Source organism: Corvus hawaiiensis, chromosome 14 (genome assembly GCF_020740725.1).
Source record: "Corvus hawaiiensis isolate bCorHaw1 chromosome 14, bCorHaw1.pri.cur, whole genome shotgun sequence".
Lineage (NCBI taxonomy): Eukaryota > Metazoa > Chordata > Aves > Passeriformes > Corvidae > Corvus > Corvus hawaiiensis.
Window position 1 is genome coordinate 19,880,988 of NC_063226.1, and position 25,472 is coordinate 19,906,459.

At 49.8% G+C, this 25,472-nt stretch overlaps 1 protein-coding gene across 2 annotated transcripts in view; it reads left to right on the forward strand.

The window, feature by feature from the left end:
- LOC125333264 (gamma-aminobutyric acid receptor subunit beta-4) overlaps positions 1-25,472 on the forward strand; it is a 71,314-nt gene that overhangs the window by 13,378 nt on the left and 32,464 nt on the right. For both annotated transcript variants that reach the window (XM_048319090.1, XM_048319089.1), the window contains exon 3: positions 12,921-12,988. In XM_048319090.1, the coding sequence (XP_048175047.1) occupies positions 12,921-12,988 (68 nt within the window). The remainder of the gene's footprint in view (positions 1-12,920; positions 12,989-25,472) is intronic.

Sequence of the window (25,472 nt, forward strand, 5' to 3'; positions counted from 1 at the left end):
TCAACGTAACACTCACCATTTCTGAGATTACTCCTGCCAGGAAACTTGCCTTCGAGGGGCTGCCACTGAAAGCAAGATGTGAAAGGAGTGTAAAATCCATCAGTAGAAGTCCTTTTGGTTACTCAAAATATATTTCCACTGCCCTGGAGCTGTTCATCAGAGCAGCTTTACATACCTGCATCGTTCATTTCCTAAGACTCCCAGTATCCCAGTTAGGCAGAGAAATATTTTTAATCCATATAACACAAAATATAAAAGCCAAGGAACGTGCTGTAGTTTTACTGCTGTGTGAAAGAGACTCTGTGTGTGCACGTCACTTTTCTCACCTATGTCTGGTTCAAAGAAAAAAAAGTTGGAGGCTGCTACAGTGTCAGGCTGGCTGGATGTAAGAGGGTTTTTTTTGGTGGTACTGACAGTGCTTGGTTTGTAAAATCCATTCTTGCAGAGAGCTCTTGCTGGAGGTTTTTACGTCTTGATATTTCATGTGAAATATCATGCACTTGTTAAAGCATGACCAGAAAGGTGGACAAGACAAACGAGGTGCTTAATGAAGGCACAAGGTCCTTCAGAGGAGTTCACATCACGTGGGTGAGAAAGGGCAGTGGTGGATGGTGGAGCCCTGGAGGATGAACACAACGGTCAGCTGAACAGGTTTTCTGGAGATCCAGGGATTGATCCTGTTCCCACAAAAGGGAAGGAAGGAGAGCTCTTGTCCCTTCCCCTTGGGATGTTTGCTCTGAGCAGAGTGGGAATGTCAGGCTGGGCTGGGAAGCACCGATCCTGCTGTTCCTATAGGCTGTTTTTCTGGCTGTGGCATTTATCCTTGCTTCTGTGTCACAGCTAAAAACTCTTTTTCTCCTCTTATCTTTCCCCCCTCCCCTTCCTGTTTCTCCTGTTCTTTGCAGTCCTGCAGGAATGCTGCTGTTAAATAATTGTGCTCTCAGAGATGTCCATGCTTGTGACAGGGGTGAGCCCAACCTACCGTGTCCAGAATTCCCCTCCCTAGACCTCGGGACCTCTTAGTTCAGCTCTGGGATAGCTCCGAGTGTAGTTCTAGTAGGAAGAGAGACTCTGTAAAATTACATCTTGTTGTTCCATATTTATTCTTCCTCAGTGGTTTCCATGTCAAACTTGCTCAGTTTACCAGTCAAAACAAGATATTTCTACCTGCCAGCTCTGCCAGCTCAGCCTGGGCTCTGCAAATCAAGCTGTGCTCTCTGTGCCCTGGACATCATCACTCGCCAAAAAGGAATCTCAAATCAGGGCTGAGCGGGATGGGATGTTGATTATGCACAAATATAATTTGTTCTCGGGTGGTATTAGGGGCTCTGTGCGACAGATAGCAGCAAGGCTCCTGTGCTGTGCAAATATTGACTAACAAATCTTCCCCACCACCTGGGGGAGGATGGGCCACCACTGGGGCCATTTTACACCTTGGGGACACCAAGAGGGGGCATTTTTTTGGGAGTGATGGCAAAAACCCACAGCATGGCACTGGGAAGCTCTGCTTCCTGCTATTCTCTTTACTTGTGAGAACAGACCTAAGCACCTTCAGAGCTCTGGTCCATTGCTTGGTCACCAAGGTGTGCCCTTTCCTGCAATGTGGTGTCCTGTGGAATCCCCACAGGGAACAGGCAGGTGAGCCCACTTGTTGGTGTGGAGAAATGCCGTGGTATAGACATAGGAAAGGCTCTTAATTAATGGGCTTTAATCTTGGCCACAAATAGCTCCCCTTCTGATGGGTGAAGCAGAAGGACTTTCCTCAACACCCCCTCCCAGAACACCTGAAATTTTGTGACTTTGATCATTGGCAGAATGTTTAAAGAACCCCTTTATGTATGTGGCAGAAAATATATTTACTGTGTATGATCATGTCATAGAGCAGGAAAAACAGGAAGGGTGCCCTGGCTATTGCACTGCTTTCAGCTTCACTCTTGTGCTCCTCTAGTGAATCCCCCACGGGCTGTCAGCAGGAAGGGACACCAGAGCCTTCCCTGTCCCCACGTGAGGCTCCACTCAGCCTGCAGAGCCATTTCAGCCACTAAAAGCCACGGTGGGCTTTTATCTGTGGCACAGCCCAAGAGCAGTGGAAGATGTAGGGTGACTGCCTTGGTTCCTGTGACACTTGGTCACCCCGTGCTCGCCTTCGGGACAGTCAGCTGAGCTGGGAGAGCACCAAAGTGTCCCTTCCTCTTCCACAGCTCTGTGCTGCAGAGCCAGGATGGGTTTTTCTGGCCAGCAGATCTTTCCAAGCACATCCCCTCAGCTACCTGGAGTACTTCTTACTCTTCTCTTGCTCACAGTGAGACAATTCACACCTCTTGAGACCACAGCAGGTGACATCTCCAGGCTGGGGGAGCCTTGTGCCATGGGAAAAGCCACGCCCAAGGGCTGCACTGGGCAGTTCAATGGGTGATGCATAAAAAGGGGCTGCCCATGGCAGTGGCAAAGCTCTGGGTGAAACATCAGAAGCTGTCAGGCCAGGAGAGGAGGCCACCCAGGTCACAGATGTCACCTGGAGAAGGAAAATCCCACTCTCCTGGCCCCTGGGGAAGGATCTCAGCTTGGCAGGAAATTTTTGGAAGTGAGGGAGAGGGAAGGCTATGAGCTGAATTTTTCCTCTTATCCTCCTTTCACAGCAAAAATAGAACATTTATCACAAGTTCCCCTACATGTTTTTCTTCCCTATTGCACACTAGCTCCTTGCTAGTATTTGATGCTCCAGAAAAAAAGGAATTGATGAGTACTCAAGTTAATAATGTGTGCTTATTGTGTTGATGAATTGCTGGAGATGAATATATATGTAAAAGCTCTGCAAGATTCGCTCATCCATGCATCCTGAGTGAAAGCAATTATTTTGGTGAGCAAATGGGACTCTAGTTTTATGTTTTAATAAAGAGGTTCTGGGGTAAAAGGCAACTTTTGTCCCAGATATTATTGCAGATCAACTCTTGCTGAAATAATGGAAACACCAGCACAGGGGGCAATCTTTCCAAAGCGGGTATCTTAGAATTATTTTTCCTACTAAACTCTTGCAATTCTTGGTCACCACTGAATTTCATAAGACCTTCCCTGTCTTCAGACAGTGGAGAAAGGGCAGGACCACCTGAACAAAGCCCATCCAAGAGCCTCAGAAACGAAGGGATGGAAAGTTATCATCCCATGGATAACATTTGGAAAGAGGGAAGCTTGTTTTTGTGTGTGTGCTTTGTTTCTCGTGATTCCTAACTCAGAGAAGAATTTACTGTGAATGTAATGATATTTTCAGGCCTGATTCACTCCATTTTTTCAATACTTGCCCTGTAAATTGTCCTGACTGCCCCTGAGTGTAAACCTTGGGCATTGTGCAAGTTTAGCCTGTCCCAACCTGGCCATCGTGTTCCTTTTGTTTTTTCCCCACATGCTGGGCATGTCCAGCTGGATTCAATCCAGGAGTTCCATGCTGTGGTATCCTTTAAAGACAACAGTCTGTAAACAGTGATGAGGAAGTGTGACTAACCCATAAAAAAAATTTGAAAACAGGGAAGAAAAAAAGAGAAAACACCTTGTTGTTGTCACTTTGATAAAAATGACAAGTCCAGGTATTTCGTTGTTGTTACAAACACTTCCAAGAGAGAGAAATGGATTTGATGTGAACAGAGCAGCTTGTGTTAACCCATTTGAATTAATTTGGCTCAGCTCATTTGCAGCTAAGGGGATTAGATGGCTCAGGATTGGGTAAGGTGTGAGAGTGTTTTCCCAGACAGGTCACTCCCCATAGTCCAGGCCAGGTCTGCAGTTGCTTTGGGGGAGAATGTTTCTGGTGCACATCAGAGAGAGGCTCCTCCATGGAGAAAACATTTATTGCCAGAAAAGCCCCAGCACTGAAAAGCTGGGTCAGCACCTTCGTGCCCTGAGTGGGCAGGTGAGAAGTGAGACATTCCAGTGGGCAGCTCGGGAGGAACTTCCCCAGCTGCCAGGCAGGGAAAACTGCTGAATGACCTCACCTGTGGGCCATTGTGGCCATCCCACCTCAGGGGGTGGAGTGAGGGATTGCATTATAAAGAGTGTTTTTGAGGCTGTGATGAGTCCTGGGGGTTGGTTTGAGCTGGGGAAGCTGCCTGTGGTGAGTGTGTTCTGGTACATGGTTAAATACCCTGCTTCCTTTTGGACCCGGGGTTCCTCCACCTGTGGGGGGAGGTGGTGGCTGCATCCTGTGGGATGTGATGGGATGGGTGTCCCACATATAGCAGCACCACCCCTGCCCGTGGGGGTGGTTTGGCTGTGAAGAGGAGGGTGGTGCTGTGGTTTCCCAGGTATTCTGCTGCACTCCTACCTCCTGGCTCTGCAAGGAGCGTCATGGTGCTGGGGGAGGGGTCCCAGCGCTTTGGATTCAGCCTTAATCCTGCTTAGAAACCGCTGTGCCTCTGTTGGCCTTGTAGCACCAGAACTGGTACAGAAATTGAATGTTTTGCATTGTAAAGAGTGTTTTTGAGGCTGTGATGAGTCCTGGGGGTTGGTCTGCTCTGAGCTGAGGGTGGGGAAGCTGCCTGTGGTGAGTGTGTTCTGGTACATGGTTAAATACCCTGCTTACTTTTGCACCCAGGGGTTCAATACTTGCACCAAGTATTTTGTGTCTGTGTGCAATCCTTTCTGAAGATCTGCCCCCTTCCAAAGCAGGGTGGCAGGCAGTGAGCTGGGAAAGGAGGAGCAGCAGGGTGCCAAAGGCTTCCGAGCCTGCCCCAGCTCGGGGAGCAGAGGCTCTGGCAGAGCCCTGGCTGCCTCTAGCCAGGGGCAAACACGAGCTCTGAGGGGCTGAGTGAAAGCAAAAGGACTGGACTGTTCCTGAGTCTACCACAGCTTCCCAGGCAGGCAGAGCTGTGCCCCAGGGCTGCACTGGCAGAGCCCCTGGGGAGATGCAGTTGCCTGCCAGGATCCTGACAGAGGTAGGAGGGAAGTCTTCTCAGGTGGAGAGGTGTGGGGGTGGCTGATCAGCGTGGGCACAATGCTTCACGCTGCTGCTGGGGAGAAGAAGCCTGGCTTGTGTTGCTTTGCTGTCAGTCTACGACAGGCACTTGTTTGGCAAGCCCTGCTGTCCTCCTGCTACTACTCTTGGTGGAGGAGAGCTGGAGGGACCTGGGATGCTCAGTGCCTCTGCTTTCTTGGGGTTTGCTCAGTGTAAACACGGGGAAATGTGGTATTTCACAATGCCAGCCCTGCAGAGGGGGATGGAACAGGGGAAAAACACCAAGTGTGTGCCCTGCAGAGCCTCGGAGCTGCTCTGTGTGGGTGTCACTCAGAGGGCAGGGCAGGTGACCCTTCCTCCAGGAGGCTGGAGCACTGCCTTCATCTCCCAAGGATCTGGTCTGGATCCACCTTCTGCGATGTCCCTGCTCCAACAAAGAATCCAAGGGCAGTGACATCCCTGCAAAGCAAGCTGGCTGTTGTCTCAGCTGGGCACTGCCAGCTCTAAGGGATGGATGGGAGCTGGCACTCCCATCTCTCGGTGAAGTTGGTCTTAAAGGGTTGATTGCTTGGACCCACTGGTCAGTGCCAAGCTGATGATGGTCAGTTCTGGTGAGGTGATGGAGTTGTGTGGCTGTAAATGAGAGCTTGGGAACTTGTTTTCCTCTTGCTTTGCTTTAACCTTACCAAGCGTGCATCACCTGGGCAAGAGATCCACAAGCAGAAGCCCTTGCAAGACTGTCTTCATCACTGAGGATGAAACAGCTTTAAAATCCATCTCCTGAATGTTGACCTAGGCCTCTTCCAAGAACAGATGAGGTTCTGAGTAGCCAATAACTTTTTTTTAATGCTGAAAGCCCTCTGTGTGTGTACAGGTGCTCTGCTGGACTGGGTCCACTGGCAGTCCAGATGCTGTCAGGCTTGGTGTCTACTCTCTTGTTCCATTTTTAAGCCTGTACATTTGAGACCTTGTTTTTATTCAGCTTGGCTAGCTGTCTACTGACATCTTTTAAAATCAACCTTGATTTAGCTTCCTCTGTAATCCTTCAATCCCTCTGGGACAACCTTTACACTGTTTTTGCAGCCAGCTGATTGTTCTCTCTCACTTCCAAATTTCCATGGGATATTTGCAAGATCCCACTCTAATACCTACTAATCCATTAAAAATACCCATGAGATAGATTAGGTAATCCACTGTGCCTCACAGGTTGTGCTCCTTAATTCTCTGCCTCCCCTGGAACAGTCACAGAACAGGTGCTACATCTGCCCTGGGAAAGCACTGTTCCTCCAGAAGGATCCCTCAGCACTGGCTCAGGAGCAGGCACAGTTTGCTCGAGAAAATGTTCTGTGACTGTTCAGGTCCATGGGGAGAGCTTCATGTGACAGCAGGCTGGGACTGTGGCTGCTGTTATCCAGGTTAACCTGTGTGTTTGCACAGGGCATCTCAGGGAGCAGTGCTGGCAGGAACAGAGGTCAGCTCTGCCTGCTCTGCAAGTGCTGTGGCTCCTCGCTGAACAGGAGCCTCATTGCTTGCTTGCACCATGTTCACATTTGGATCTTCCAAAAGTCTGCTCAAGAGCTGTGCTCTGCTTGTACCCTCCCTTAGATGTTCCATCCTGCCTGTGTCCTGTCCATGATATCACTGTCCTGGTGAGAGCTTGCTCCCACCTGGCATTTTCCTTGGGAAGCCGCAAGTATTGCCCTTTCTTAAATGAAGATTGCAAGTTCAGTCGTCTGACCGGATGAGGTGACAATGCCAGGATGCCAGGAGAGGCGAATGGCACAGGCTGGAAATCCTCATTATCCTCCTTGCACAAGGTGGTGCTGTGCCTGGTGTGGTGTAGATGGGTGGAAACCATACCAGCGTTAGGCAAAATCTCTTTCCGTGCATGGACTCAGTGGTGTAGAAAGAGCCAGGCACTGCCTAAAGGAGTGTGGGAAAATGTTGGAAACCTGTCATACCCAAGAAACCGTTTTCTGCCAGACCTACTTGGAGAGCAGCTGCAATCTCCATGGGAACTAGTGGTGGTAGATATCCTTCCTGCCCCTGCAGAACCATGAATCCTTGGGGAAGGAGCAGGCATTGGCATCCCCAGATACCCTGGAGGCCAGGGGCCCATCTTTTAGCTCCACAACCCCACTGAGAGATTCCTCAGCAGTGGCAAGTCCCTCATAAACCCTGTTTCCCCCCCCACCCCCCCCGACAAATGCCAGATTTGCTGACTTGCCTTGAGACCATCTCTCCTTTTGGTGATGCGTAACAGTGCCCAGAAGTGTAAAGCCATGGTGTGCTTTGCCCTTTTAAATCCAAGGGATTCCATGGGGTGACCTGCTGGGAGCAGAGGGAGAGCTTCAATATCAGCCTCTGAACATGTTTGATGTTTCTGGCTGTTGTGCTGAGCCTGGCAAAAGACATGCACAGCATTGGCTGTGGGTGGGGGAGGCATTGTGGAAATAGGAGTAAAAAAAAAAACCAAAACCATGTGGGAAAAGGATTGGAAAGTGTTAAATGGATGTTTAAACCTAGATTTTATGGGAAAAGTTTAAGTAGGTTCTTAAGGGACCCTGCTGAACTCGGTGCTTCGAGATGTCACTGCAACTCAGAGATGCTGGATGAAAGCTGTTCCCAGAACATTTTTGCTTTCATGATACATGGTCAACTTTTCTTGTTCCTCAAGCAATGTTAACACTAAACTGAGTTTGTGCTTGATGCTGTACATAAGTTAAAATAAAAGGAAAGGAACAGGGAAATCAGTGTCGGGAAACTTTTTTGTGATTTGGCTTGTGTAGCCTGCTGGGATGGCATCTTTTAGACATCCTCTCACTGCTGTAGCAGAGCCTGGATCCTGAGATCTGTAAGCACAGCTATTATGCAGACAGCAATTTGTGAGCTCCCCTTGCAATCTTCCTGTGTGCTGAAAAGCCAGGAGCATTTCCATTCTACCTGCACTGGAGTGTAGTAAATTTGAATGTCCTGACAGCAGACTGGCCTCTGAGTTATCTTTTGGGTGGTTTCAAAAAAACCATGGCACAGGACTAATTAGTCCATCAGCCGAAAATGATTCAAGGCTATCTGTTTTGGGAGGGCCAGAGGGAGATTTATGCAGAGGATGAATGTTTTCATCCAGACAGCAGCTTCTCAAGCCCAGCACTGGATGTGCCTCCTTCTGCACCTCCAATTACCTGGGAGCTCTTGGCTCCTCACTAACCACGTCTGTCAGGCCTTGTGTAACCAACTCGTGGCCGCACGTAGCCGTGACGTGGGCCCTGGCTCTGAGCTGTAAACACAAAGCCAGGCTGCCCCGAGGTTCAGTGCTGGCAACAAAGCAGAGGCAGCGGCCTGGGCGAGCCATCTTCCACAGAAGGAGCGGGTAGATGCTGAACACTTTGGCCTTGTTCAGGAGCCTGCAGTGGAGGCTGAAGGGAAAAGTCCTGGCAGTGGAACGACAGGCTGTGTGCTGGTTGTGCCTGTGGCGACACTGAGAGTGTCCCAGTGCTGATCCTGTTGGGTGGGGAGTCATTGAAAATGCAAGAGCAGTCTCATGGTCCTTTATCAGCAAACCTGGCCCTTTCCATGCCTGCCTTTATCACCCTGTGTGTGCAGAAACGCTTCTACCAGACAGGGCAGGGCAACCTTGCCTGGGACTGGCTGTTTTGGGGCTGGACTTCAGCTTCGGGAGGGCTGGGATTGAGGAGTAGGGTTTTGCATAGATGGATTCTCATGCCTATGGGTATTTACCATTGCAGGGTAAGGCACAGACCTGTTCTGTATGTAGGTTTAGTAACTGAAGCCTCTAATTTTCTCTGGTTGGCTTTGTTTACTCAGCAGAAGACCTAAAAGCAGCTTTCCTGCTGCTGCAGGGATCTCGGAGACTGGTGATGCCACAGGCAGGGTGCAAGCTGAGGAACGCTGAGGCTCATGCACAAAGCTGTCTTGAGTAATTTCTCCTCTTGTCCAGAAGAGTCAGGGCTGTGCTCCCTCCTCCTGCACATGTGATGCACTCGAATGGCAGGAGCTCAGCTGCCCCTTTGCCATCTCTAACCTCCTCCACAGAGTGAGCAGCTCCCAGGATGGCTGCAGCGGGTTTGGACATGTTTCAGGAGGATTCTGTATAGGGGAGGTTGCTTTTTCTTTTGTCCGTACGAGTGTGTCATATAGCTTCAGTGGCTGGTTTGTGGATACCAGGCTTGAAAATAGAGATGTAGACAAATTGGAGAAGGGCCAGAGGAGAGCAGCACTAATTGTCAGAGCTCTAGAAAACATAACCTCTGAGGAGAGGTTGGAGAAATCAGGTGCATTTAATCTAGACAAGGCAGTATTGGTGGGGGAGGGAGGGGGATGTCATGGATTCTCAGAATATAAAAGCTGTTGTTAAGGAAGGATGATTGATTTATTCTTTCACTGTTGTGGAGGGGGGGAATGACGAGACTAAACTACATTTAAACTGCAGAGAAGATTTGGTTTGGGTATCTAGGAAAAGCCTTCCCTCTGTTCAGGGAAGCTGTGAAATTTCTGACACCCTGTTAATGCCTTTGTTCCTGTAGTTCAGACTAAAGGGTAACTTTAAGGCTGATCCCTGTCCCTCAGCAGCTGCAAACCTTGGCTCTGCCAGCAGTGCCAAGTCCACGTGGTCAGGAATGCAGGAACCAGGAACCTTGAAGCCCTGGCTGTAGTTCGTGAAAATGATGTGGCTTCAGTGGCTCATAAATGGAGCTCTGTTCACCTGCCCACTGGTTTGGACTCTTTTTGGCTGTGTCTGTGTTGCAGTTGGAGATCTGAAGGCACAGGAACCCAAGCTTGCTCTAGTGGTAACTTTCTTGGGTAGAGTGAAGAGGGGAAAACTTGGCCCTTAGCTCAGGGCAGTTGCCTGAGTAACCATCCCCCTGCTTCACTGAATTCTGTGCTATTGCCTTCAGTGAGCTCTGCAGGCTCAGAACCAGGCTGAGTTCTGGGAGAGATGTCCCAGTCCAGGCTGCCATCACCTCTGGCTGGAGTACAGGCACACACAGGCTCAGAAACCCAACCTTTCCTCTATACTTGTGCCATCTGAGTTATTTCTGTAGCAACGTGACTCCAGGTGCTGGGGTTTTATGCATTATGAAATAAAATGGGAAAGTAATAACTGGTTTCTGGGAAAATATTGCAGATTAGCACAACTTGTTCTCTAGCTTGACTGTGTTTATATTTGACAAGTATCACTTGCAGAAAAACTCTTTTTTATAACTCTTTTGTCTGCTTCCCTTCCAACTTCCTGAATGCATCATTCACAGGCGTCAAACTACTTTCAGAACAAAATGTTGGTGAACTCTCCAGTGGTGGTGAGAAACAGGGATGTGTGAGGGTGCCATTCACTGGTAAAAGTGGCAGAATTTCTCACACTCCCTCACTTGTGATCTTGCCTACAAATCTTTTCCAAGAAGAAGCTTTTTCTTTAAGGGGAGAAAGTCTAGTTCTTTGTACCCATTGGCAAGGCACAGCTAAAAGCACAGGCCTTTAATACCAGCTTTGCTTCTTTTGCCCTGTCTCGGATCCACAAACTCAGAGTTCTGTCTCTTCTGGACAAATTTACAGATGACATTATCCCATATTTGAAATACCCTACTTTTGCATCCCTCTTGCCTGGAGCTATTAACATTGGCAGAATTGATGTCCTTTGTTTATTTTTCTGTACTACTTAAAGTCTGCATGTTGGGCACCAGCTGGCCTGGTTTTCCATTGGGCTGCACCGAGAGTCAGGACATATTTTTGTGTTGTCTGCGTGCACGCTCCTGAACCCCTGTCCTGGGCAGACTGGGAGCCAGCCCTCACAGCAGGGCTGGAGAAGGTGAAATGGCTTCAAGATAAGAGCAGGTTAAAGGCAGGACTTGCCTGCCTTCATCTTTCATTTTCTGTAGGACAATCACACACGTAGGTTTGCACACCCCAGGGCTTGCAGGTGGGCGGTGGAGCCTCCCAAATTCCGTGAGAGATGGGGTGTGGAGGAGTTGGCAGTGCCAAGAGGAGCCCTGCTGACTCTGCAGGGAGCTGGGGGCAGCATGGCTGATCCCTCCACCCCAGAGCTGCTCCTGGAGCCGGGAGTGGGGAGGTCTGGAGCTCATCCATGGCTCTGACACTGAGTCACTGCATGACCTGGGGCGCTGGGATACCGTGGTGATGAACACAGCACAAATGTCTGGACGGATAGAATGGATTGGATGGGCTCTGGGTTTGACAAATATTCGTGTATCCCCACTGTCAGTGCTCCCCTGCTCTAAACCACCCAGCCTGCTGCTTTCGGTGGGGGACAGAACTGTGCTGGGGAAGGAGGGGATGCACAGCCACAGTGACACCAGCACCGGTGGGGACAGGCTGGAAGCCAAGCAGGCAGTGGGGCACTCTTGGAGGCAGCAGCACTGCACGGCAGGAAGGCTCTGGAGTGGGAATCTGGCTTCTCCCAGGCTCTGCTGCAGCCCTGTGCATGGCCCTGGCTCTCCTCCTGTAACTAATTAGCCTGCAAGATCCTCAGGGCAGCGCCGGCTTCCTCCTCCTGCTACAGCTTCTATCACAAGGCCCTGATTTCAGGGGAAAAAAAGACAGACTATCAAAGTGAGACTTCCTTAAAAGCTTTGCTGTGCCTCTGTCAGCCTCTGGCGCAAAGGAGGCTGCAGGAGAATCGTCTTTCCCTGGTGTGACTGTTGGTTATTTTCCCACCTGGCTCCCTTGTGAAGGATGAAGGTACAAGCACAGCAAAGACGTGTCTGGGAGTGTGTCTGTGGGGGGATCTTCAGAGGCTCCATGAGGTCTCCTGAGCACCCCTGCCTCGGGCACCCTGTCAGAGAGCCCGGGGTGCTGGAGCCTGCACTGCCTCTTTAAGGAGATTTGCATAGCAGGGCCTAATTACAGTTGTTGATTCTGATGTTTTCAGTGTTGTTCATATTCCATTAAAGGATAATGCCGCTTAATTTGCAGCGGAGGGTCTCGGTGAACAGCACACCCAATCACAAGGCGCCCCTAATGACACTACTTCCCTACTTCTAGTAACACATAATTAAAAAATCACTTCATTTCCAGTTGTGTGGTTCTCCCCTCTCCCCCAATCTCCTAATTACTTTCTAAGCCATTTCATGATTATCTGTAAATATTTCAGCACTTAGATCTGTTAATGAGTACAGGGAAGAGTTAATACCTTGAGTGGCACAACTGCTTGCCTTTCCCTTTCTAGTGATGCATTGCAAGGGGTTGATTTTCCACCTTGCCTGTGTGAGGAAAGGGGCTTTTCTTGGGGTGGGTTTGGGTTTGTGCTCTGCCTTTGGGGCTGTGGGCCTGAACAGGGGAGGGGTAACATGCAAAAAGCCCAGCTACAGGAGGGTTTTTGCTGGGTTTGCCAGTGGATGTGTATCTTGCTGTAAATTGTTTTAGGTAGCCTAAGCTCCACTGAAAGGACGGTCCTGTTCTCTAATCTGAGCTCTGCTCTGAAAAGCCACTGTACAAATGCTGCTTTTTCCCTTCATAGATCTGTTTCCTGTACTTGTCTGGTGTCTTGGGTATTAAAACTCACTTGGCATTTTCAGACTGAGTGCTCAGAGCTGACAGAGTGCTGGGGGAGTGAGCTGGAGCATCTTTCCTGCCCGTGGCTTGCATGGGCTTGGGTGCTGTGTACTTTGTGTGGTCAATCAGGACCACCTCATGCAAGCCCACTGGGAACCTGCTGATGCTCTCTGAAGGCATTATTTGGAATAACCAGAGATAATTGTGTTACTAGGGGGTAATTAACTTCCAGGAATTAAAAAAAAAAAATGAAGCTTAGGCTGCACTACTCCTTGGGGTGAGTCTGGGAGTCAGAGAAATCTCATCATTTGAGCACACTCAACTCCGTGATAGTCAGGGAATGTGGGGATGCTTAAAATCAAATCCATGCACTTCTAGGCAATTCTTGTATTGCAGACAAGAGAGGAGGCCTTGAATATGGTCCTAACCCAGCCTGTTTGTGTTTCAGGTAACCCTGTCACAGTGGGAATGAGCATCCACATCTCCAGCATTGACCAGATCTCTGAAGTCAACATGGTAAGTTTGGAAAGAAAGAGGGAAAAGAAAAAGAAAGAAAGAGGAAAAAAAGCCTGATAAACTGTCATTCCATTTTCTGGTTGAGATTTACTTCCAAGGCAATGGCTCCTTGGAGGCATCTGGATCTCTACTGGCACCTCTGGAACCTGTGGCATCTCATCCAGAGCAGATTCTCACCCCTTCTGTGCTGGTTGCACAGCCACCTCCCCAAGTCAGTAAAGCTTATGCCTTAAAGGAGTAGATGTGAATTGTATTTTCTGGTTGATACAAAGGTGGCTTTATGGTCAGCCTATCCCTGCCAAGTTAAAAGCAGTGTGTTTTCCTTCGCTGGGGGTAATTCACCATCTCCTTGGAGATCTGTGCTGGAAAGAGAGGCATCTAATGGAGATCTGGTTTTGGGTGGCATTGATAGACTGGAGCTTTTCATACCACTATGAACAACAACAAAAAAATTATCTGCTTGGGTAGCAATGGTTTGGGGTGAAATCTGTGAAATTTGTTGATTACTTTGCTCATGGTTTGGGTTCACATCCAGGACTGTCCCTCAGAAGCCCTCAGCACCCAGCAGAGGACATGGATTGTGTTGTCACTGCCTAAACTTGCCTTCCTCCCTCCTGTCCAGAGGCTTTTCCTCCGGACTCTTCTCCTTTCCCAGAGGCTGAGTGGAGTGGGAGGCCGGTGGGAACCTCCTGGCAGTTCCTGTCCCGTTCCTCATTTCCTGACCCATGCAGGAGAATCCTGGGCCAGTTTAGAGCTCTTGCAGTTCAAGTCAATTAAAACCTTGGTCTCCCTCTACTCCTGTCCCATTTCTCTGTCTCTGGCCTCTCCTGCCCTGTTTCCCTGGCCCACCAGCTCTTCTGCTGCTGCGTGCAGGCCAGGTGACCCAACCTGACCAGTGGATTTCGTTTCCAAACTGCCTGAAAAGCCTGAATCCATGTTGGAATGGCCCAGGGGGAAGAGCCAGCCATGAACCTTCAGGTTCCTCTACGAAAGTTTCTTTTGCTGTCTCTCTGCTACCATCCCACCATCACCCGAACTCTCTGCGTGACCTCAGCCCAGTGACACTGGGCAGTGGATGTGGCCCTAGATTCGGGTGCAGAGCTGTCTCCATGGCACTGGGTAGCTGTGCTTGAGGTTAGGCTCAGCTTAGCAGGGCCAGATGGCTTAACCTAGTTCCATCTGTCTTGCCTGTCAGGCCATAACTCAACTTTGAGTCATCTCCTCCCCCGGTCTCAGCTTGGACCTGGATGTTCTGGGGTGCTGGACCAGATGTCACCCTCCTGCTAGAGCCAGCATGGACAGCTTGGGGTCTGGGCTTGTGGCTTAGGACCCCAGCTTGCACAAACAGAGCTGGGAGGAGGTAAAGGGGTTGGTTCCCAGCTTACCTGTCACAACTGCCCCTGTGAGCCTGAGCAGACCTGTCCCCAGCACAGGAAGGACAGGGACGCATTGGAGCGAGTCCAGAGGAGGCACCAAGATGATCAGAGGGATGGAGCAGCTCTGCTGGGAGGAAAGGCGGAGAGAATTGGGGTTGTTCAGCCTGGAAAAGAGCCAGCTTAGGGCTGGCCTTCCAGTACCTGAAGGTGGAGAGAGACTTTTTACAAGGGCCTGGAGTGACAGGACAAGGGGGAATGGATTCAGACTAAGAGAGTAGGTTCAGATTGGATCTTAGGAAAAAATTCTTCCCTGTGAGGGTGGTGAGGCCCTGGCACAGGGTGCCCAGAGAAGCTGTGGCTGCCCCTGGATCCCTGGCATCATCCAAGGCCAGGCTGGATGGAACTCTGAGCAACCTGGGATAGTGGTGGAAGACATCCCTGCTCATGGAACAGGGTGACCTTTAAGGTCCTTTGCCACCCAGACCATTGTGTGGAGGCAGCTGAGCCCTGCAGAGGCTGATGCAGCATGAACCTCCTGCTGGAGATGTGTCCATGGGCTGAAGGGGCTGATCAAGTGCTTTGTCCAGCAGGTGTGAGCAGCTGTGGCCAGGCACGCTGTGCCCCAGCCCAGTAGCCATTCTCCCAGCTGCACTTCCCAACCCTTGCCATGTAAATGTGGTGCTCTCCCCTCTCCAGTGAGCCCCTGCTTCTCTCTGCCACAGAACTGTGGGAGAAACAGCAACAATAATCCCTCTGCACAGAGATTTTCTGGCACAGACCTTCATCCCCGTGCTGCTCTGGATCCTGCAGAATTTGAGCAGCACTGTGATGGACACTGAGTGTTTTGATGGAGGTGGCAGGGCTGTGGTCAGGCTGGGCACCACTGTCCTGTGGATGTGAAGGAATGTCACTTCTGGGCTTTTGATTATCCCTCCTGGCTCTCTGTTTGACAGGAGTAATCTCCAGACTATCTTTCCTACATATATTGGGGCAGGGGGAGAGGGTGTGGAAAGGTTTGGGGATGGGAGATGAGGTGGCTGTAGGTGAGAATTCATCCAGGATCGAGATCTCTGAGCACCCATGGGGAGGCAGCTTCAAAAAGACGTTAAAAATCAGAATCATCTTCAAGAACAAACATTCAGGAAGCAGAAGAGTTCTCATGTGATGTAAGTTTCCAGGCTGAAGGGATTTTATGTGCATCATTCTTCTGTGTGACAGATGCCCTGGGGAAAGGGCTGTGTTTTACCCCTGCTCTGGACATGGATACTGGCAAGAAAAACAAGGCATTTTTTTTTGGCATCATGTGTGCTTGGGAAAGGAACTGTGCAATGAATAAATTAAAGGCACACAAGTGAAGCTGCGTTGTCATGGCGACCAAATAGCTTCTATTGTTCCACAAGGAGTGTTATTACTTACTGCCCCTTGTAGGATAATTAATTAATCCTCAGACATCCTTTTGGGAACAATGGCCCTGGTGCTGGGACGGGGCAGGCTGAGGAGAGCCCCCGGCTCTCCCAGGCCTTTCCCTGGGACTCCTGGCGCCTGCTGGCTGCGTGGTGCTGGGGAACAAGTGCTGTCAGTGACCAGACATTGCATGCTTCCAAAAGTTGTTTTCCACAGGAGCCCAGCTGGTTGTGGTACTGTGGAGCGATCCTGCTCCATCCATGAGTGCTCCTTGCCCTCACTCCCGTGGGAACCGTGTTCCCAAAATGAAGATGTGGTGACATTTCAGTCCTGGAGGACGCAGGGCTCTCCAAAAAGGCAGCACAGTAATGTCTTTGTGCTGGGTGTTCCCAGACACTCCGACACACAGAATGCTTTGCAGCTGCCTGTAGAGGCCATGGGTGTTCTGATACCCAAGGCTGATGCACCTCCACCTCCCTGAGGGCCATGCCCAGCTCCTGTGCCACGGCAGAGTCATGCCAGGCTGCAGGGTGTTCACAGGTAACCATCTCCCAGTGATGAGAGACCAAAACTGCAGCCCTCATTTTAAGAAGTGTCACCTCCTGGTTCGTGGCAGCTGCTGCCTGTGTGTGGTCAGCCATATTTTCAAGCTCACTTTCTGGAGTGATGCTTTATTGCTGTGTGCTCCCCTTAGCATGGCTGAGCAATGCTGAGCTGCAGCCTCTGTTCTTGTCAGCGATTAGAGGGATTATTTGCTGAGCCAAGATCAATGACATCAATTGAAATGTCTGGGGAAGGATGCCAGGGGCCAGGCCAAATAGGTGTTGGGGAGGGCACATCTGAGTGGCAGACCCTCTGGGAAGTGCTGATCCAGGAAGATGAAAGGCCTTGCTGGAGTCTTTTCATCTCCTGTACAAATTTGGGGATTTGGAGGGTGGCTGAGAGGAGGAATGTTTCCATACTGCTGTTGAGTAGCTCAGATGACCCATAAAGGACAGAAGGACAGTATCTCCTGGATAACCCACCCAGCCTTTGAGGTGACCTGGGATATGCCTTTTGGCTGCAGGTGGTTGAGTTGCAGTGAGCAGGGAACAACCTGCAGGTGTTTGTGGACTCTTGTTGGTGTGCAGGGGCACTGGGGCAGGGACATGGTCAGATCTCTTGGTGTGCTACCAGGTTACTGAGGAGTCCAGCAGCATTTCTGAGCTGGGGAACAAAGAGCTCTGGCAGTGTGGAGCTCATGTCAGGCTCAGCTGGGGCAGCCTGTGGGTGTCTGTGCTTGTGCTACGTGGCCTGAACGCTGCCCTGAGTCACTCACCTTAAGGGTCTGGTTCAGGCAAGTTGCCCTGGTGGTGCAATTATGATGGTGTCCAGTACCCACAGCTTCAGAAAGAGCTGCAAGTCTTCCCCCACTCCTGGATGTCCCTTCAGCAGCCAGCTGAGGACTGGCCTGTTTGGGGTGTGCTGTATATTCCTGCATGGTGGGACTAGAGAAGGACTAATCCTCCCAACGTTGCCTTTTCCGTCTCTAGGTGATCTCTGGGGACATATTTTTCTAGCACCAGGCAGTTCAGACTCCCTTGAAGTATTAATGAACTATTTCAATAAGGAAAACTACCAGAAGTTTTGTATGCATCTGAAATAAGAGGAGGTTACCCTTCATAACGCTTCAATTTTCCTGCCCCGTGATCTGTGCAGTCCTAAACCTGCTCCCTCCTGTGTCTGCACACCGTAGACAGCTCGGAGCATCCAACCATTATAGTCATGATTTCTTTGTGGCTCCTATAATTTATTCATCCCAAGATGCTCTCCTACATCTGCAATAACATCATTTCAGTTTGTTATAGCACCAGCTTTAAAGTTTTATAAACCTGGTGACAAGTTGAAAAGTTACGAGAGGGTTGTTGCAGAGGGCTAGTGTAAGAAACAAGGCTTGCAGATAGAAATGTTTGCAGGAATGGGGCTGTGACGGGAAGGATGCCTGTGGGATTGCCAATTCCTTTTGCTGGGGGACAGCCTGCAGTGGGGATGGGTTAGGGGTTGGGGCAGAATGCTTGGCAGAGCTTTGCTTGATGCTTTGCTTCAGAGAATCCCAGAATGGCCTGGGTTGGAAGGGATTTAAAGCTCATCTCATTCCATAGGCAGGGACATCTTCCACTATCCCAGGTTGCTCCAAGCCCCATCCAGCCTGGTCTTGGACACTTCCAGGGATCCAGGGGCAGCCACAGCTTCTCTGGGCAACCTCTTCCAGTGCATCATTGCTCCCCAGCCCTGTGCCACTGCTGCCAGGCTGTGCCTTGTTGGAGTGACTGCTCTGGCGCTGGCACGCTGCACTGGATCTCTCAGAGGTTATGGCAGGAAGCATCGTGGCTCTTATTTCCCAACTTCTTGAAGCTTGCTTGAAAAACAAGCTGTCTGGTTTGGCAGATTTCCCTGTTCCAGGGAGATGTAAAGCATGTCTCAAGGCAACCATGAGCTGCAAGGGTTTTTAATTGGCTTTTAACCCAAGATGAAGTGGACCAGGTTTTGTGTAAGGGTGTTCTTGACCAGGACAGTTCATCCTACAACCACTTTTGCCATCGTCAGTGGGGCATCACTCATTGCATCAAATTTTCCATCTCTTGGGCATCCTTGGAATAGACTTCGTGGTGGAATCTGTCCTGAGCAGGCTTTGCAGTTCTGTTTTCACTGGAATATATGTATACCTGCAGTACTGGACAAACCCGACTTTGCAGCAATATGCCCTTGAAAAGGATTTTCCATTGGTGGAGATGTCTTGAGCTTTAAAAAAGACTTTTAAGAAGAAAATTCTACTACTATGCTGTGCCTTTTAGCACCATCTACTCTCTTCAAATGTATCAATGTTTCCCTTATTCTAAATTGAAAATGTTCTGTTCTGTTGCTGTCTCTTTTCAATGCAGAAATGACACACAGACACTTCTCAGTCAGCCTCTATGTCCTTGGGTATCCAAATGCTTTTAAAAAGCAAAGGTTAAAGCACTTAAATCCCACAGTTGGAGTTTCCTGGAGTTATGTGCTGTGAGATACAAGCGTGACATGACGCTCCAGTGCTGCAAACGTTTCTCTGTAGCCTTGGGTATCCCCAGCCCTGTGACACTGTGGTATCTAAGCTCTCTGTGTGTGTGTGTGTGTGTGTGTACACATTACATCTTGCTATTCAAGGCTGCTGAATATGTAGGACTGCCAAAATATGGGAAAAACTAGGAGGCAGCTTTGGTGCTGAGCTGCAGATGGTGCCCTGTCATGGTGCTGCAGGGGATATAGTCCTGATGGATTGCTGGAGGCTCCTGGGATGGAAGTGGTGTAGGTAACAGAAGGTGCTGTGAAGCCTTGGTGGTGGAGAAGGATTCAAGGGGGGTTCATGTTGGATACCAGGAAAAATTTCTTGACTGAATGAGTGGTTGAGGATTTGAACAGGCTGCCTGGGGAAGTGGTAAAGTCACCACCCCTGGAAGTGCTCAAAAACTGAGCAGATGTGGCATTTTGTGGTACGATTTGGTGATATTTGGTCAAAGGTTGGGCTGGATGACCTTGGAGGTCTTTTCCAACCCTTAGGATTCTGCAAGACTTGATCTGCTCATGGTAAGGATGGTAGATCCCTGACCTGGGGTGAGATATCCCTACAGGCACAGGCAGGTGGGGGTTATGTGCTTTTTTTATACACAAGGGGCTTCTGTGTGCTGTGATTGAAACCAGGGTATTGCAACAGGCAGCTGGGATGAAAGGTTTCTTCAGGGCTGGCAAGTGCCTGTGCCTTCCTCTGCTGGTGGTGTCTCAGCACAGCTGGGGTCACACAGCTCTTGTCGCCTCAGCTCCTGCTGCGTGGGGCTGCAGTGCACGGGATGCCTGGGAATCCAACAGTGCTGGTTCTGTACACGTGAACCAGCATTTTCCTGAAGGAGACAGTGACCAGGGAGCCAAAGGTCCATGTGCACATTGCCATTACTCCCACAGTCACCCTGGGGACCTGCTCGCTTTGCTTCTCCAGTAGGAAGCAGGGCACACACGACCACTTGGCTGGCTGAGGGAAAGCAGCAGCACACTGATGCTTTTTCCTGCTGCTAGAGGGATGTTTGGAGGAATAAAAGATGGCTGTGGCAGGGTGGAGAGCAACCTCCAAACCACTCTGGACTTGGCAGCTTTGAGATGCTCTTGTTTGCATGCAGGAGGGAGAACTGCCTGTTCTGTGGCTTGTCTGGAGAGAGGGCAAGAGTGGAAATCCACTGAGCTCTAGAGACACCTCTGCAAAGCTGATGTCAGGGACCCACCTCACCTGCCATCATTAGATTTGTGGTGAGGATTTTTTTTCATCCTTGCAGCAGCGATATCCTGGGAGTGCTGAGGCTCAGGATGACTTTCACCAGCACTGATACTGCCTAGAAAGTCAAGGATCAGAGGTGGATACCTGCTCACACCACACGATGCCTTTCTTTAGCAGAATTCCCACCGCTTGTGCTGAAAGACCCCTTGGACTGAGGTAGTGTGTGAGGACAAGGAAAGCATCTGGCATCAGGGGTGCTCTGCAGGGTGGTGGTGGGGGGATTGGGTGCTCAAGTTTAAAGAAGGAGTGGTCCCCTATCTTCCTGAAAGACAGCGATGGTTCTCCCACAAGGGGTTGCATAAAACAGTCAAGAACAAAGTGAACTCGTGAAGGGGCCTGAAGTGCTCCCCATTCATTGCTTCTGAAATCAGTTGCACAGAGATTGTCCTGGCTTAAAAGCTAGAAAATAGGTCAGTGTGACTCATATGTCAATATTTACTGCATTTATGGCAACTTGTAGAAGGGAAAAATCTTGCCTGCCTTCCATAATACTTCACAAGTTATCCCATTCCCGTGACAGAGCTCTCCCCGTGCCCTTGGTCCTGGTACTGCTTCGACTGCAGTGACAGCCCAGTAAATTCACTACTACTTAGAGTCCAGTTGCTAAGTAACAAGCCAAAGATCACCATGCAGTCTCTTCCAAATGCCGTGGCCAGCTGGAAGCTGGATCTGCACAAAGCCCCAGGAATTCCTTTGGAGACAGAGGTCTCAAGGACTCAGTGCCTGTGGAGCAGCCTGGTGGAGCAGCAGTCCTGCCACCAGACAGCCTGAGGCTCTCCTCGTGTGAGGGCACAGCTCCATTGCTTCCTCAAAAAGGGTCCCCTGTTCTTGTGCTGGTGGGCTTTGATTTCTTCAACGTTATCGATGGCCCTGAATTGCGGGAGGTCTGTGTGTCTTTGTTCCTCATTGCTACATTGAATTAACAATTTTGTTGGCCAAATGGCATGATTCTGCCCAAAGTAGGAGGTGAACTGTGGGAACCTTGCTGGAGCAAGCTCTCCGTTGAGGAAGGACTGAACTGCTGGACAAGGGAATGATTCTCTCTTGCCCCTGAATCTTCCTATTCTACTCTGCTTGTTTCTTCCTGGGGATCTTTCAGCCTTCACCTGATATCTTAATGGGAGAGTGTGCAGAAGGCTCTTTGTCTGCATAATGGGAAATTCTGGGTTATGGGAATGCTGTGGGGTGAGCTGGCCGATTCCCAGCCCAGACCTTGGGGTTTGCCGCACAAATAAAACCTGGTGGCACCGCTTGTTGTGAGCGATGCCCCACTGTGCATCTTTCCACGGTGCTGCTCTCCCTGAGGAGCAGCTCCACGAGTCCTCCAGTACAAGTTCAAGCCTCAGGAGGGCTGAGTCAATCCTGCCCCAGCGCTCAGAACCAGAGCTGGCGTGTTTTGCTCACTAGGCAGTTTCCCAAACGGGGCCGTTTGGGTCACTCCCAGAAAAGGCCAAGTTCACTGTGCACTTGGGAGGTGACTCCACCCCACGCCGGGAGAGGAGTCGTGTTGGGGAGGAGGAGAGGCTGTGGCTGGATGGTTTGCAGCGTGCTTTCAGCTGAACAGGGCTATGCATTGCAGTGCTCCATCTGTTCCTGTAGCAGCCGAGTTATCTTTAGCTCTGAACATGTCAGTGTTGTATGGTGCTGGTATGAACCACTTCAGCTTGCACCCCAGCATTCCTGTAGTAGTTAGAATCCCTACTGCAGAAAACTGCCTGGGATAACTACTTTTTTTTCCCCCCTCCCTGCTTAAATTTTTATTCATGTTTTTACATGGGCAAAACTCCCGCAGCATGCATATATATATATATTTTTTTTTTTTTTCTATATGTATTGAGAAGCTGGCTGTGTTTGAGAGCAATGTTCCAAACTGCCACCTGTTTCAACAGCAATGTTGCAGCATTGGAGAGGGTTACTGCAGAATGCTAAAGTAGCTTTCCCCCCAAGTGAAAGCTTCATCTGATTTGATTGAAAACCAAATTAGACCTTGAGAATCTGACCCTCTGACATCCTGTCATATATACATTTAAAGCACCCAGCAACAGAGAATGTATTTGTGCAAGAGTGCCAGTACCTCAATATAGAACCTAAATCCAAATACAAGTGCTTGCGTGTCGTGCTGCTATTTGAATATGTAAATAAATGGAGCTATAAATAGCTCTACATGTTATGTACATGTTAAGTGAAGGTGGCAGATCCGACAGCTGAATGGCTCTGCTGTTTCTGAATGCTGGGAGAAGCTCTCTGCACGCTCCCCACATCTCTCATGTTTGCTCCTACCCCTCTCAGCCTCTCTGCTATCACATTTTTCGGGCCTCTGGAGAAGATTGTGTGTGGGGACAGGAGCTGTTAATATTCTGAGTCTGTGCTGAGTTGCTAGGCTACAGAGAAAAAGGAACATTCAAGGAAAAGGGATGGTAGAAGGATGAGGATCTGCTGAGCTGTTTGGAGATCCAGAAAGGTCCTCTAGTCAGAGGAAGAGATCATTTTGGGGAAGGAGGGTGTGCATGCATGTGGGATGAGCTGTGGGTAGTCCCTGCTGCCCTGGCACAAACAGAATCTCAAGCCAGCCCCAGATAGGAAAAAAAATGGCAGAGGAGGGAGTAAAAGGCAAGATCCACTGGCCCCTTCCACGTCACTGCTTGCCAGGTGTGCACAGCTGGTCTCCGGCTGCCTGTGCCAGGCTGTGCTGGGTCACCAGGCTGATCGTGCCATCTCATACATCCTTGCCTGCGTTTCCCAAGGTGTGCTGAGCTCCCATCTGAGGCTCTGGTGAAGAGGGAAGCAAACCCAAAACATGCTCACTACTTACAGGTTGGATCTCACCTCCTTTTCCCTCTACAGACACCCCAGTGTCTCCTGTAACTTCAGCATGGCTGCAGGGGAAGGCAGCCTGTGGCTTGTATGGCCCTGACCACCCCCTTTGATGCTTTCCTGGGTCACTGACACACGAAGCATTGACCCTTTTATCCGCCAAGGGTTTGGAGCTAGGATTGCAGGGGACTTGAGGTTTTACAATACAAAAGCTCCTGTCTGAGCCTCGTTATCCTGAGTCCCAGCTGCTACCCCAAAAAAAGAGTGTCAGGTATTTAGCTGTACCAGCTGTGAGCCATCAGACCTTTCAGGCTCTGTGTTCCACTCTGCTGGAGGGTTGGGTTTGCCCTGCACTTCTCTCTGTATCAGATCCCTCAGAAAAAAAATCGAACAGTGCTTTTGGGTATTTTTATTATCTGGATACTTTATTTACTGAGCTCACGTGGGCTCCCTGCCAGCTCTGCAAATAGAGCTCCTTGGCTCCAGGACTGTTGGTCCTGGTGCTGCAGCAAGCACTCAGCGTGGACAGGGACTGCAGCTTGTTCTCCCCATCCAGTTGGCTGTGAAGGCAAAGTCTGCTCTGCTTGTGGACCTCCACAGCCTGCTGAAACCTCTTCTTTTGTTTTTCCTTCATGCATCCTGTGATAAGCTTGACGTGTTCAGCAGAATCAGGAGTGTTTGGCACAGCTGCAGTGTGAATGCTGTTTTCAGTGTTGCCAGTACCCACTCATCAGGTCTGTGATCCTGCAGCCAGGATTTGGATGGATGCAGTGGGAGAGGGGCAGCGGGGTCCATGTGGTGGGCACTGCTGTTGGCCTCAGCCTGGGCTGCTTCCCTTGGCTTGAGCCTGGAATAACCATGGGCAGACCAACCCATGGCTGGAGGAGGAGGTGTCTGTCATCAATCCATCATGATTGCTGCTTTCAGTAACCTTGGCAGTAGAAATCCTTTCCTAGAACAGATCCATTGATACCCCTGCCCTTCCTTGCTGTCCCAGCATGACTGGGCAGTGCTCTGTCCACTCTTCAGCTGATAAAGCTGATTGCTGGCCATTTTCTCCAACAACTCTCCCTCTCACTGAGCTTGCCACCTGAGGGGCCACAGATAGAGAATATTCATGTGCAGAAAGTCACCCCAGATACAGAGCTGGGTCTCTGGGTGCAGGAGTCTTGGGGTTTGCAAGTGAAATTGTTTGAATCCACTTTGCTTGGGCCCGTTGAAAGGCAGGCCTTGTTTTTCCAACCCCAGGGCTGCCATCTTCTGTGCTGAGGAGCCTGGGCTAGCTGAACCCCCCTGCCAGAAATATGTTCTGCTCTTCACCATCCACGCTGCTGACTCCCAGTCATCCTTCCTGTGCGATCAAACTTTGCTTTCTACAGGAAACAAACACCATTCTAAGTTTTTGGTCAAGCCAATCTGTTCCAGCCTAGCTGAGGTGATAGTTTCACTCAGGAGGTGCTAGTTGTCTTAAACGATTTAATGATTTGTTTGCCTCTGGCTAACTCCTGGGAGATGACATCTTTCTGGCAATTTTCAGAACCTGGAGCAGGAAACCTTCCTTCCCTAAGTTAAAACAATGTCTTGAAAGCCCTCGTGGTTTCACTGCTCAGAGCTGGATATAAAGCATTTTATTTTGCCATGTAAAGTAATAATATTGTTTTATTTATAACATTAATCCCTACCTCTGCAGCCCCAATCTGCACTGGTGGTCTTGACTGCACAGGGAATTATAAGATCTAATTTTTTTCCTCAGGGAGGAAAAAATAATTTCTGTGTTTACACACTTAGCACTTGCCCAGAGATGTGGGGGAAAGGTTTAGGAAGCATCACTCATCTTCCAGCATCAACTTTCCCTTGACATAATCCAGTTTTCTTCCTCCATCCTTCTGAGAGCTTTAGAAACTGATATCTTCACTAGTCACCGCCCGAACGTCTCACTCAGATTTAATTTACTCTAATAGGCTGGTTGTTTCATGTTTAATTAAATAGGAAGTGATTATTAAAAGCGTTTTTGAGCTTTCATGGCTGTGTATTAGATGTGCCAATATGTGTGTACAGGAGGACACTGGCAGCGCAGGCTGTGAGGCAGGAAAGGCAGTGCCAGGAGGGTGAGGAGAGGAGAGAGGTGGGATGCAGCACCAGCACTGTGGAAGGCTGTGGTACAGAGGGCTGGATGACTGCAGGCCAACACTGGAAGATGAAGATGGCCCTGGAAAGCACCAGTTTTTCTGTGGTGGTTCAGCATAATCCGTTCTAAATCACCAAGCACTTCAAACCAAAAAGTGTCTTGTAATAAAAGCAGGTCCTTGGACTCCCTTTCTCAGCTCTGCAATGCCTGATCATAATTCTTCTCTGAGATAGGGCATTAGTGCTTGTGTGGCCCACACTGTGGGAATGGGTGGCCTTGTGCACGTCTAGGGAGAGGTTAAGAGAGTTAACAAAAGGGGCTAAGTTAAGATTTCGTGCGTAAGTAAATATGGTAAGGGGGAGAAGGGATTTGGGAAGGCTCGGGGCAGCCATTTGGAGACATCTGATGCTCCAGCAAAAC